The 12,543-nt window shown below is 40.3% G+C and overlaps 1 protein-coding gene across 3 annotated transcripts in view; it reads left to right on the top strand.

The window, feature by feature from the left end:
- Positions 1-529: 529 nt before the first annotated feature.
- Positions 530-12,543, top strand: part of LOC122078292 (DNA annealing helicase and endonuclease ZRANB3) — a 107,751-nt gene continuing 95,737 nt past the window's right edge. For 2 of the 3 annotated variants that reach the window (XM_042644224.1, XM_042644223.1), the window contains exons 1-3: positions 530-1,035; positions 1,231-1,590; positions 6,697-6,829. In XM_042644224.1, coding sequence (XP_042500158.1) covers positions 616-1,035; positions 1,231-1,590; positions 6,697-6,829 — 913 coding nt within the window. In that variant the 5' untranslated portion in view covers positions 530-615. The remainder of the gene's footprint in view (positions 1,036-1,230; positions 1,591-6,696; positions 6,830-12,543) is intronic. The other variant, XM_042644222.1, reaches the window with a different exon arrangement.

The following is a 12,543-nucleotide window of genomic DNA, read 5'->3' as shown; positions in this document are numbered from 1 at the left end:
CTTAGTGGTTTTGAGTTAGTGGTAACTTGAGCAGGCATTGCCAAAGAAATCCCAAAAGAGAAAATCTTGGTTAATTATGAAGCAGTCTGGAGCCCCCTAGTGAATCAAATGATGAAGAATATGTAATATTTTCCTGGCATGGGACTAGGGAAATATAATCAGGGAGTTCCAAAATAGCCTAGTTTGGCAGTGAACAAAGGAAAAAGTGGTATCGGGTACACTTCTCAAACCACTAGACCAAGAAGCAATAACATCGGCAAGGGGCTGGAAGCCTGCTGAAAACTCCCACTGGCCCCCTATGAGGTCATGTTATTAGGGATGGGGTTAAATATTTGGCCACACATCATTTCCAGAAATGACGAAACGAGTAAAATTTATTCGTTTCATCTTTCACATTTCTTGAATCATAAATAGAAATAAATTTCAATTTTTAATTACAAAAAAAAGTGATACGAAACAATTTTAACAAATGGTTTTTATCAATTTTCTCCATTTCTAAGAAAAAGAAAACGCTGAACGCGTTTCTGAGGAGGTTGTCAAACGGTGCCTAAAGATCGGTCCGTAATGGTTTAGTGGTAGATTTTGGTTTCGGTTTCCATTTCCCACTCCCGCCTCATGCTCGATCCTGTGATCATTTCAAACGATTCTCTCCGTCTCTCTCTCTACCCTAGCGTTCTTCCCATGGAAATGACGGAGGAAATCACGGAGGAGCAGAGGAAAAGAGCTGAAGCAAACCTACTTGCGGCTCTGGCAAAGCGTCGTCAGGCAGCAGAGAACAAGAGAGAAGACCCAGAAACTTGGAGGCTCTTCAAGTGCCCTAAGGTTCTGCCGGAACCCAATCTTCTCCAGAAACCCGCAACCGTGTCCTGTAAAGCTCTGCCCAAGCCCGAAGTATTTTTGCCGCGGAGAATTTTCCGTCTCAGGCTGGAGATTTGTTCTCCCGATTCATTTTCTGCCACTCCGGAACCCTTGCCGGATTCTCCTTACCCCGGAGATGCCGAATGCTTGCAGAAGCTCGATGACTGCCTTTCAGTTGTAAGAAATTATTCGTCCATCAAACCTAGTACGTTTTTCATATATAAACTGTAGGAATTTGCTAGGAATGCAATGGACTTGCATACTACTTGTCCCGTCTCATCATTCTTGAGTATTGTAAGGGTTCCCTTCAGTTGGTATGGGCTTGTGTTCTTGGGTTAACGTATCTTTTTCTTTTATAATTTTGATGACTAGGTCATGCCTTTGCGGTATACTCAAAATCAAAGTGGCGGGAATGGTTCTGTTTATAATCTCTGCGACTACGACGTGGTTTTAAAGTGTTTAAAATCTTCCAAAGGCATTGACTGTCAGGAGATTCCTCATCTAACGCTAAGAGCTGTTCAGTCGCTATCACATTCTTTTGTCACTGGGCGTTGGATACCTTGCAGACCAGAACATTTGCCTGATGATGTGGTTGATTCTTTGATAGGATCATTGCCTAAAACGTTATTGGATTCACTTTTTCCGTTTCAACTTGATGGTGTGAGGTATGCCTTGCGTAGAGGTGGACGTTGTCTCATTGCAGATGAGATGGGCCTAGGGAAAACTCTCCAGGTGACTTTTTTAAGCATTGCAGTTTATGTAGTTGGTTCATGCTTGTGCTGTAACCCCATATTCTTGTATGTTGTATGATGGAATGATTGGTGGAACCAGTGTGTTTTGCTTAAAATAAAGGAATAATCTTTTACCAAGAAAAAAAAAAAATGAAGGTCTAATATTTGGTTGGTTGCCTCTAAATTCGAAAGGATTGGTTATCCACTTTAATTTCACTTCCAAAGTTATACTTACGGTACTAAGAGCTACTCCTCCGACAAGTTGGTGTTGACTTTATTTTTTCCAAACTTTACTCAAAAGTATAGAATAAAGACAAGATAAAATCATTTTTCTGATCTGACCACCAACTGGACTTCATATCACAGCTCATTACAACTTAAACCCATTAAAGAAAACCGATAAACTTTAACCACATGACCATAGTTGTCACGGCGTCAAATCGATCCAAGGCGGTGGAGGGGTGGCTAATCGATTTGGCGACGAATCGCCCATTATGGCGTTGCCATGGCTGTCAAATCGCCCATGTGTCATTTTTTATTTTTCCTATTTTCTAAAGTTATTTTTTATATTATTTTTTTATTTTCCCAATTTTCTAAGAAAAAATATAGTAGTCATTAGAATGTAGACAATAGACAAGTATTTTAATCCATCCAAATCAAAAGATAAAGACATTGCTGTGAAATAACAGAAAATGATTCCTTCCATCCTACATCAATAATTGCACAAGACCACATTGAATTGACAAGTGGGTGAAAAAAGATGCACACAGGCCAACAAGACATTATTATAAATTTGTAAAAACATTTATATGAACCAACATATATCATAGATTCACAGGAAACATTGTTAAAATATGTTGCAACAGAATAGAAGTAGAAATTTATATGAACCAACGTATATCATAGATTACAATGGCTTTTTCCCCTAGCATATAGACTTACCTTGCTTAATATTAATACAATCCACAATACAGAACATGGTTCTTAATCATGGAAAATTTGGTAATTGAAGACCACAATCTGACAATCATGACTGCTAGAAAATTTGCATCGATGAAAAAGACAATACAAGTATACAACATTACCAAAAAAAACCAAGGAAATCAGAACAGAGAAAGATTTATGTTCTGTGTGAGTGAACTAAGGAAGAGGAAGAAGAAGATTAGAAGAAGAGAAGAGACTGATTACTGATTAGTAGTAGAAAAAGGGGGGAAAAAAAAGAGGTGAAGACTCTGAAGAGTCGAACAAACCAGACTCTATAGGGTCAAGGAAGAAGAAGGTTAGAAGAGGAGAAGAAGAGAAGAAGAGAAGAAGCCAGAGGCAAAGAAGAAGAAGGTTAGAAGAAGAGAAGAAGAGTCCATAGACTCAAAACCAGAGACAAGGAAGAAGAAGTTTAGAAGAAGAGAAAAAGAGTCGAACATACCTATCTTCGCTGGAGCACAGAAGCAGCAACGTCGGAGTAGGAACAACTATCGCCGGAGCAAAATAAGATCAGAACAGAGAAAGATTTGTGTTCTATGTGAGTGAACTAAGGAAGAGGAAGAAGATTAGAAGAAGAGAAGAGACTAATTACTGATTTAGTAGTAGAAAATGGGGAAGAAAAAATGAGAGGTGAAGACTCTGAAGAGTTAAACAAACCAGACTCTGTAGGGTCAAGGAAGAAGAAGGTTAGAAGAGGAGAAGAAAAAAAGAAGAGAAGAAGCCAGTGGCAAGGAAGAGGTTAGAAGAAGAGAAGAAGAGTCGATAGACTGAAAACCAAAGACAAGGAAGATGAAGGTTAGAAGAATAGAAGAAAAGAAGAGTCGAACATACCTATCTTCGCCGGAGCACGGGAATAGCAACGCCGGAGCAGGAACAGCTATCGCCGGAGCAAAATAAGGGTTGAAGGGAGTCTTCGGTCTTCACTTTGAGACTTAGGGTTGGAGGGTTGAAAGAGAGTCGGAGTCGCGACTTGTCTCTTTGGTCTTAATTTAGATTTTTTTTTTTCTTTTTCATTGGTTCAACTTATTAATTTACACTTTTATCCCATGTAGCATTAATTTGTACATTTCAATTACACCTGCCAATAACATTATTAGAAAGAGAATCAATTTAGTAATTAACAATAATAACTTCAAAAAAAAAATGGCGATCGATTTATGTGTACAATGTCATAAATCGTCGCCGGGGACGATTTGGTGACGCCATACGACCCTTGGCGGTCGATTAATGAAGGTGACACTAATCGGTCCACCGATTTGCCCTCTCCAAAATGCCGGGACGCCTTGGCGACTATGCACATGACCTGCCTTACAATAGCCCCCAATTATCAACTTGTAGGCTATCCAAGGGATATTGTAGCTGGGAATCCTGTGGTGGAAAAGGTATATGCCACAAGAGGACTTAGTAGATTTAGGGTAAAATTAGAAATAGGACCTATGGAGAATGTTGTAGATTGGACACTAATCTAGTCAAAATTAAGGATCAGCGATCTGGCACTGTCCTAGAATGACTGTCCTTGTCTGATACTAATCTGGCCCATTTACATGTTTCTAAACTAATTTAGGTGGTGAATAGGACTGACTAGCCGTTATGTTTAGAACAATGATCCTTGTGTGCCACTTTATCTGCTGCTTCATTTCAGTGAGTTAGTAACACCATTTGTAGGGTGTTGCAATTTCAGAACTAGAACAACCAATAGTAATAAGAAGAAGCTAGGTAGAAGAAGAAAATAAGGAGAAAGAAGAGCAGCAGGATACTGCTGAGAGCCGATAGGGTTAATACAAAAGAAACAATTACAAGGACAAGTATGCCATCGTAGAACAGGCGGTAACTTAAAGAACAAATGACAAAGCACTCTACTGGAGGTTATGACAAGAATTTCCCTGTGGCAACACATATGATAACTTAACACAGGGTATTTTGGTCAATAGACAGGTGCATTTTAACCAAAGTGCCCTTGAGATGTGGAAATGAGAGGAAAAAGGAAACAAAGGGGGGAAATCCTTGAGACGCTTTTTCCTGCCTAGTGGGTGGATGTGGCAAAGAAAATGGCAGCATGGAACCAAGGTTTTAAGTATCCTTCCATATCCGCTGATGCTAATTCATATGTATCGTATCTTTAAGGTACTAATATTAATGCAGGAGTAGATTACAAGAAACTACCCCAGCAATTTATAACCCCAAACAATACAAATAGGACCAGGAAACAAAGAAATAAGACCTTCAAATAAACCCCCAAAGATACAATATTCATATAGGAGCAAAACCAGCCCAAAACACAACCCGATAGGAGAGAGAAAGACCTGCTATAGAGCTGGAGAGAGAGAGGTGCGGCCAGGTCTGTAGGAGTCCGATTGAGCTGCACTCTTGGGCGTAGATAGTCCCTAGGGAGGGTACAAAAACCCCCAAAGTTGAGAGGATTCTGACGGCTGGTTATGAAGTTACAGGCTTTCTTGATTTTCTGACCTAGGAGAAATAATCGCAGGCTTCAGGAGAGAGAATCAAATCTGGTTTGTAACTTGGACAGATCTGAACTTATGAATATTCACAACAATCGTATACTTCAACAACAGTAACTTTAGGATAAAATAGAAAGCTTTAACCAAGAAGAAACAAAGGGAAAAGTGGGGGAGGAGTGGCTGTCTTGGCCCGGGCTTCTCACCCACAGCTATCCCGGCTGTTCTAAGCAATTGACTGCAATTATTCTTTATTCAAATCTCCCATTATGAGTACATAGGCTCCTCTATTTATAGAGGGCAGAATAGCAATCAAACTACTACTAGGAGCTAGTTTCCCAATAGGACTAGACACTCCTACTTCAACTAGGAGCTACTTTCCTAATAGGACTAGACACTCCTACTACAACTAGGAATTCAAAATTGGACTAGGAATAATAAACCTATGTGGAAAACAAATAGAGTCCTAAGACAATTTGGAGTCGACATACCACTTACTCAACTCGATGGGCCCAATGGCCCACTAATTAATTAAAAACAACTACTAATTATTCCCCTAGCCGATGGGCCCAATTGGCCCTTATTTGTACTTAGCCACTCAGGTGGACCAAGTAGGGGTTCGGCTGGCTTCTTGGCTGGACCCTAGCCACTTAGGTGGACTAAGGCTGGACCCTTCTTCCTCTCATATTTCCTTCCATAATGTGGATCTACATCAAATATGATACATAAAAGAAATTGCATTGGGTCAATACATGACCCAATATGGTAGATACCTATCGATATGCTTGATAGATATTTTACAAACTACAGACACAATTTGTGGCTGCAAAACACTTGCCGAGAGCTCCTGTAAGGTACTCTAATACTTTTTTGTTTTCTTGCAAAATCAACTCAGTTCCTTGCTCCAACTGGCAAAGGGAATCTAGTTATGTTGATTTTATCATAATTTGGGGAATAAACAGCCTGGAACGAAGGATAAAAACCATGTTTGCTAAGAATTTTTTGCCCAAATATTGATTTTCAGTATCACTTTTTGCAACGAACCTCTGGATTAGTAGAAAAAACAACCTGTATGATTGCATCAAACTAGGTTTTTGGCAATGATATCTGCATCTAAACCCTAAATCTTTTCCAACCTGAAAATGAAAACATTTTTGGTATTAGTACATGTAACCTCATATCCTTAATACATGATGTATTTTACATATTACTTATTCATAGTGTTTTATGCTTCAAAACTGTATTTTGCATGTGTCCTAATCATTTTCATACGCTTTTTTACCACTTCCATGTGGATACGACACTATAACTCTCATAAAATCACCTTTCCAATATGATACCCAATAGCGATACTTTAAACCTTGCACAAAACCTGGCCTACTTATTTGTATTAGCTTCATTAACTCAGCAATGCACACTTTTGTAATTTGATTAGTGATTACTGTCCGTCTTATAAAGTTGTATCTTGTTCATATGTTTGAATTGTCAAAACAAAGTCAATCTACAATGTCTATATCTCTTTTTTTTTTTCCAATAATAATTTTTGTATCTATTTGTAAACATTTTGTTATGTTCTTTCTATCAGATTTTAGTCAGGAACACATTCACATCATTAAATGTTATCTTTGACGCTTTCATGTAAATCATGTAATGTGTTCGTCTTCTTGTAGGCAATTGCAATTGCGAGCTGTTTTATCAATGAAGGTCCTATCCTTGTTGTTTGCCCAGCTATTCTGAGATATTCTTGGGCAGAAGAATTGGAGCGTTGGCTTCCTTTTTGTTTACCCACAGATATCCATCTTGGTATTTCTTTAGAGTCAATTCTAGTTATGCTTTTTATTTGCAGTGTTGTTGAGGATGGCATTTGCATGAATATCATCTTCTTCATTTTTGGTCTTGTGTGGCCGCCTTTTTTCTAACTGATGTAGAAAAATTTTCCTTGATCTTTCATTTTACATAAAGCGCAACAAAATTGAATTTTGCTAGCCCACAAAATTGGCAGATTTAGAATTTTGAATGGTTTTGGCCTGGGAAGTTCTAAAGCTCAACCTTTTCTTTGTTGCAATCCTTGTCCCTGGTTAATCTTCTCATTTTCCCAAGGTAGTATAAGAAAGGCGCACTGTAATTACTCCTTTCAAGATGAGCAAAATTTCTTTCTTAGTTTCTTGGCCTCTGATTCTGTCTTTAAAAATAATCTGGCAAGCTACCCTGTTCCAGCCATGCTTCAGCATATGCTTTGGATTAGGGTGACTTGTCCAGTTCAAGTGGGGATCAAAGTGTGATTGGTTCAACAAAAACAATTGGTATCATTACAACCATTCTTTTTCCCTTGGCCTACTTAAAACTAAAGACAAAACTCAAGACCCAACCCATGTAATGTAGACAAGGATAGATAAACTACCAAGCCTTCAGCTGCAGGATTTTTTATCAGAAGAACAACCATATAACCACAGCAGAATAGCAAAAACAAACAGATCATAACTTAAGGAAGAATCAGATCTGTAAACAGAATTTTGGATTCAGGAACTGTAGTTTATGAGATCAAAACATAAACAACTGAAAGGACTAAACCAAATATAGGAATAGGGTCATCTCAGATGATAAACCATGAACAAACATCCATAGAAACAGAAGAGAACAGATTAGCTCTATCTGTTCGGGTTCCTGGTCTGTAAAGTCACTACAGGACAAAAATCAAGAGATTTTCAATATCTCAAAATTGACTGGTCAGAAACAGCCCAAACCAGGGTCGAGTTTCATTTTGGTAGGGAGAAAGGTTCGACCAGAATTTTAGCCAAAGCCTATTAATGTAGGACTAGATTTGAAAACTCAAACTAGACCCAAACTGCAGGAACTTTTAGTTAAAGAACAACCATAACCAGCCAACACACCAAATAAATCAGACCAACAGAACAATACACAAATCAGCAAACTATCGATCTTAGGAACCAATACTGATTAGGACAGAACAGTATCGGTCAAGTAATAGTAATCCAGGAACTGAATGCAGCTCAAATAAGTTCAAATCAACAGTAACAAAGAACCAAAGTCTAAATATAACAGTAGAAATTCAATTAACCCAATCGATCACAATTCTGGCCAAGGCAGATCACTAGAAGACAAAAACTAAGAGATTTTATGAAGCTTCCAATCGGCTGGTCAGAATGGCCCATAAATTGGATCGAGTTTCACCCTGGTGGGGAAGAACACTCGACCAGAATATCAGCCTTAATAGAAGTCTCTAACAGCTACAGGAGACAGGGCCGATTGTACAGAAAAGGGGCAATTTCTGGGCAGAATATGAAGAGTAATACTTGAGTCAATTAACAGCAGCAGATCCCTGAAAACAGAGCTTGAAAATACTTGAAAGAAGAATAAGAAAACACTTGTAGAACCCTCTTTGACTTCACGCCGCAAGGAGTTGCTTGGAGCAGACACCAAACCCTTCTTCTTTGATCAAACACAAAGAAACACTCCAGAGGAGAAAATGCAGCAGCATAATTTTTTGGTTATGAAAATCGTGGGCAATGAGAGGGCCCTTTCTTTTATTTATAATGATGGGGGGTGCTTACAAATAATAGCAACTCAGAAGTTACTAAATTTGAGTTACTAAAACTACTAACATGTAGTTACTAAAAACTGAAATTGTAAACTAATGAAAAAGGAAACTAAATATAGACTTAAATTAGAAACTAATAATGGACTGACATTAGAAACTAAATCCCTATCAATACGCAAACCGTGGGCTAATAGATCAGACCTGGTCGACTCAATCAGCCACTAGGGTCGACCCTCTTCTTCCTTCTTGAGTAGACCTTCAAATCTGCATCACCTATGACTGGAAGTGCTTCAGGGAGCAGGGAACTGATTAGGGAGTTTAATGGAATTCTGGGCAGAAACAACCCCTCCTTGCTTTTGCTTGTAAGCTTAGGAATGTCAAAGCCACCCTCAAGCTTTGGAACTACGATACCTTTGGAAATAGCTCCTCTCGGGTCTCTGAAGGTAGGAATAAGCTTAATTCCATCCAAGCCCAGCTTCAATTGGATCTTCTCAACACAGCCCTGGCTGAGGAAGAGAAAGCTGCAGCCTCTGATCTTTCCCTTCTTCTTGGCCAAGAAGAAAGCTTTCTTCGCCAGAAAGCTCGAATCAAATGGCTGGACTTGGGTGACTCAAACTTGGCCTACTTCCATCGTTTCCTCAGCTAGGAATAATGCCAACATGATCCCTATACTTTCTTCCTCCTCTGAGATTGATCTGTTCTCCCCTGATCTTATTAAAGTTGAAGCAGGCTCCCACTTTTAGAGACTCTTCAGTCCTCCCCCTCCCCCCTCCTCCCTCCTCTCCTCTCCTCTCCTCTCCTCTCCTCCTGAATCTTCTTAATAAGTCTATCCCCGAGAATCTCCTCCCTTACCTCCAATCCATTCCCAGCGAGTAAGAGATCCTCTCAGCCATTCTTTCCCAAAAGGCCAACAAAGCCCCGGGCCCCGATGGTTTCAGTATGGGTTTCTTTTCTTCATAATGGAATATAATCTATATGGACCTCATCCAAGCGGTGCGTAGCTTCTTCTTCAATCCCAATCAGATCAGAGGGATCAACCACACTTCCTTTGTCTAATCCCTAAAAAGGAAGGAGCGGCCTCCATGAGTGACTTCATACCCATTTCTCTTTGCAATCTCCTCTACAAATTCATTGCCAAAATCCTTGCAAACAGAATTCAGAAAGTTATTGACCCCCTCGTCAGTCTAAACCAATCTACCTTCATTGTTGGGAGAAGTATTGTGGACAATATAATCCTTTGTCATGAGATTGTCCTTGGCTTCGACCGCAAGTCTCACCCCCCCAGCTGCTCTCATCAAAATCGACATTGATAAAACTTTTGACACCATTAGCCGGGATTTTATCTCCAATGATCTGCTCCAGATGGCTTTCTCGGCATCTTTTGTCCACTGGATTCGCATTTGTATTTCTTCCCCTCGCTTCTCAGTCTTAGTGAATGGTAGCCCTGCGGAATACTTTCCCTTGGGGCACGACATTCGTCAAGGCTGCCCCCTCCCCCCTACTCTTCTCCCTCTCTTTAGAGATTCTTTTCCGTTCTATTCAATCGGCCAATGACTTTCATCTCATTTCTCCCATCCCTAAATGCAAGTCTCTTCTTCTTTCTCACTTGGCTTTCACTGTTGACATCATGATCTTCTCCAAGGCCGATTCCCTTTCCATCTCCACAATCATGATCAACCTCCAATCCTTTGAAGACTTTTCAGGTCTCAAAATCAATCTCCTTAAATCCAATATCTTCCTTTCCGGTGTTTCCCTTGAGGCTAAAGCTAGCCTTAGTGACCTTTTTGGGATTCCTTTGGTTCCTTTCCAGTTAAATACTTGGGCCTCCCCCTCATCTCTACCAGGCACTCCTCCCACCATTATACCCCCTACTCGATCACCTTCGGAAAAAGCTTCAGCTTTGGAATGTTAGACTCCTTTCTTTTTCCGGTAGGCTTACCTCGATTAAGTCGGTTCTCCAATCCTTGTACCTATATTGGTCAGGAACCTTTATCCTCCCTACCTTGGTGATCAAAACTTTTAAAAGTCTTCTTTGTTCCTTCCTCTGGAAAGGCTCTGACTCTTCCAGATTCCTCAAACCCCTTAGCTAGAAAAAGGTCTGCCTTCCTAAATTCGAAGGTGGTTTAGGAATCAGGAAGATCAAGGATGCAAATAAGGTTTTAAGCTTATCTGGAAAATTGTGTCCAAACAATAGTATTTGGGTAGACTGGATCCATTCCGGTTTGCTCAAATCCAATTCTGTTTGGACTGCGCCTTCCATTCATGATGCATCCTGGATTTGAAGGAAAATTCTTGAGCATAGACCGACTGCCCTTGCTGCCATATCTTACTCGATCGCTAACGAGCAATCCATCTCCCTCTGGAATGATCCTTTTGGCATCCTATCTTAGTTGATATCTCCCAGAACTATTTATTCTTCTGGCCTCCCCCCTAATGCCTTGGTCTTCTCGATCCTCTCTCCCATAGGTTGGTCCCCTCCCTCTTGTCCCCCTCCTTTAAGGGACCTCTGGTCCTCCCTTCCCCCTCTCCCCTGGTTATCAGGGAAGAGAAGATAAATTTTCCTGGACCTCGTCTTCCAATGGGATTTTCTCCTCCGCCTTTGCATGGTCCTATTCGCGACCCTTCCCCTCGGGTTCAGAGTATAAGGCTGCCTGGTTCAAGGGTCATATTCCTCTCCATAGTTTCACCCTATGGCTTTGCCTGACTAACTGCCTTCCCACCCAATCCTTCCTCATATACCACCACATTCCTGCCACCCTTGCCTGCTGCCTTTGCCCTTCTGGGATTGAGGATATCCCTCACCTCTTCTCTTGCCCCCTTTCCTCCCAGGTTTGGAAGATTGTCCTCTCTCACTATTGGCCGACCAGAAGACCTATTCTTCCCTTCGATAGAGAATGGATTTGGGTAGATATGACCTTCTCGGGCCCTTCCATTTGTGATTGCATCTGCAAACTGGCTTTTTGTGCTACTATTAACCACCTCTGGATGGAGCGTAACATCTGTAGATGGACCCCCAAATCCCTTTCTCCAGACCAGATTTAGAAAGCTATCTACTTTGATGTTACTTCCAAAGCCCGTTCCCTAACTGGCCTTCTCTCTCGCTCCATCCCCAGCTCCTCTAAGAACTCCCTTATTATATCCTCTTGGAACCTGCAGGCTGATATCATCCACCCTGCTCCCCCCCTGTTTGAATTTTGGAAGTAGCCGCAAGCGTACGGATCAGTGTAGCTAATGGGTCGAACACAAGGAGAGCAACCACTTTATTTTAAGCTTCTTTTAGTAATGCGAAAGTGTAATGATTGATTATGGTGATCTACTTCAACTACCATCCTAACACAAATGCATCTAAAAACATCCTAACCAACACAACTAGGGAAATTGGAAATTGGAAATTGGAATTGCAATAAAAATTGAATGACCTAACTATTCACATCTAGGAATTTAAATACTCAAACCACGCAATTAAAAAGCAAATAACTGAAAGTAAAAGTGCTGAAAGTAAAAAAGTGCTGAAAAGTAAATAAATAAAATAAAAGGGGAAAAAGCTAGAGAGAGGCACACAAGTAGGTATCTCTACTTAGCCCGAGGGATGCACCATAAACAATATGAGCTTCCCTACTTGACCATAGAGTACTCTTACAAGGGCTTTTCTACTTGGTTTTAGGGGAAAGGATGCAATATAAATAAGAAAGTAAAAGGATGGTTTCATAGCTAGAGAGGGGCAAAGCCAACACATGCATTTAGCCAAGGACCTTGGGGGAAAGGGAAAACATCAAAGTAAAAATTGAAATTTAAAACCTAATTTAAGAATGATGGGTAGAAAGAAGAGGGAATGAGAGGAGGGTGAGAAGACTACTGTAGAAGACTACTTACTTGAACTTGAAAACTTGATTGAGATTTGAAATATTACCAGTACTAAAAACCAGATCTGGAATAAACCAAACCTGAAATTGCTAGT

This window comes from Macadamia integrifolia, chromosome 5, assembly GCF_013358625.1.
Source record: "Macadamia integrifolia cultivar HAES 741 chromosome 5, SCU_Mint_v3, whole genome shotgun sequence".
Classification (NCBI taxonomy): domain Eukaryota; kingdom Viridiplantae; phylum Streptophyta; class Magnoliopsida; order Proteales; family Proteaceae; genus Macadamia; species Macadamia integrifolia.
The sequence above is the reverse complement of the archived record's forward strand: the minus strand, read 5'-3'. Positions and strand labels throughout refer to the sequence as shown.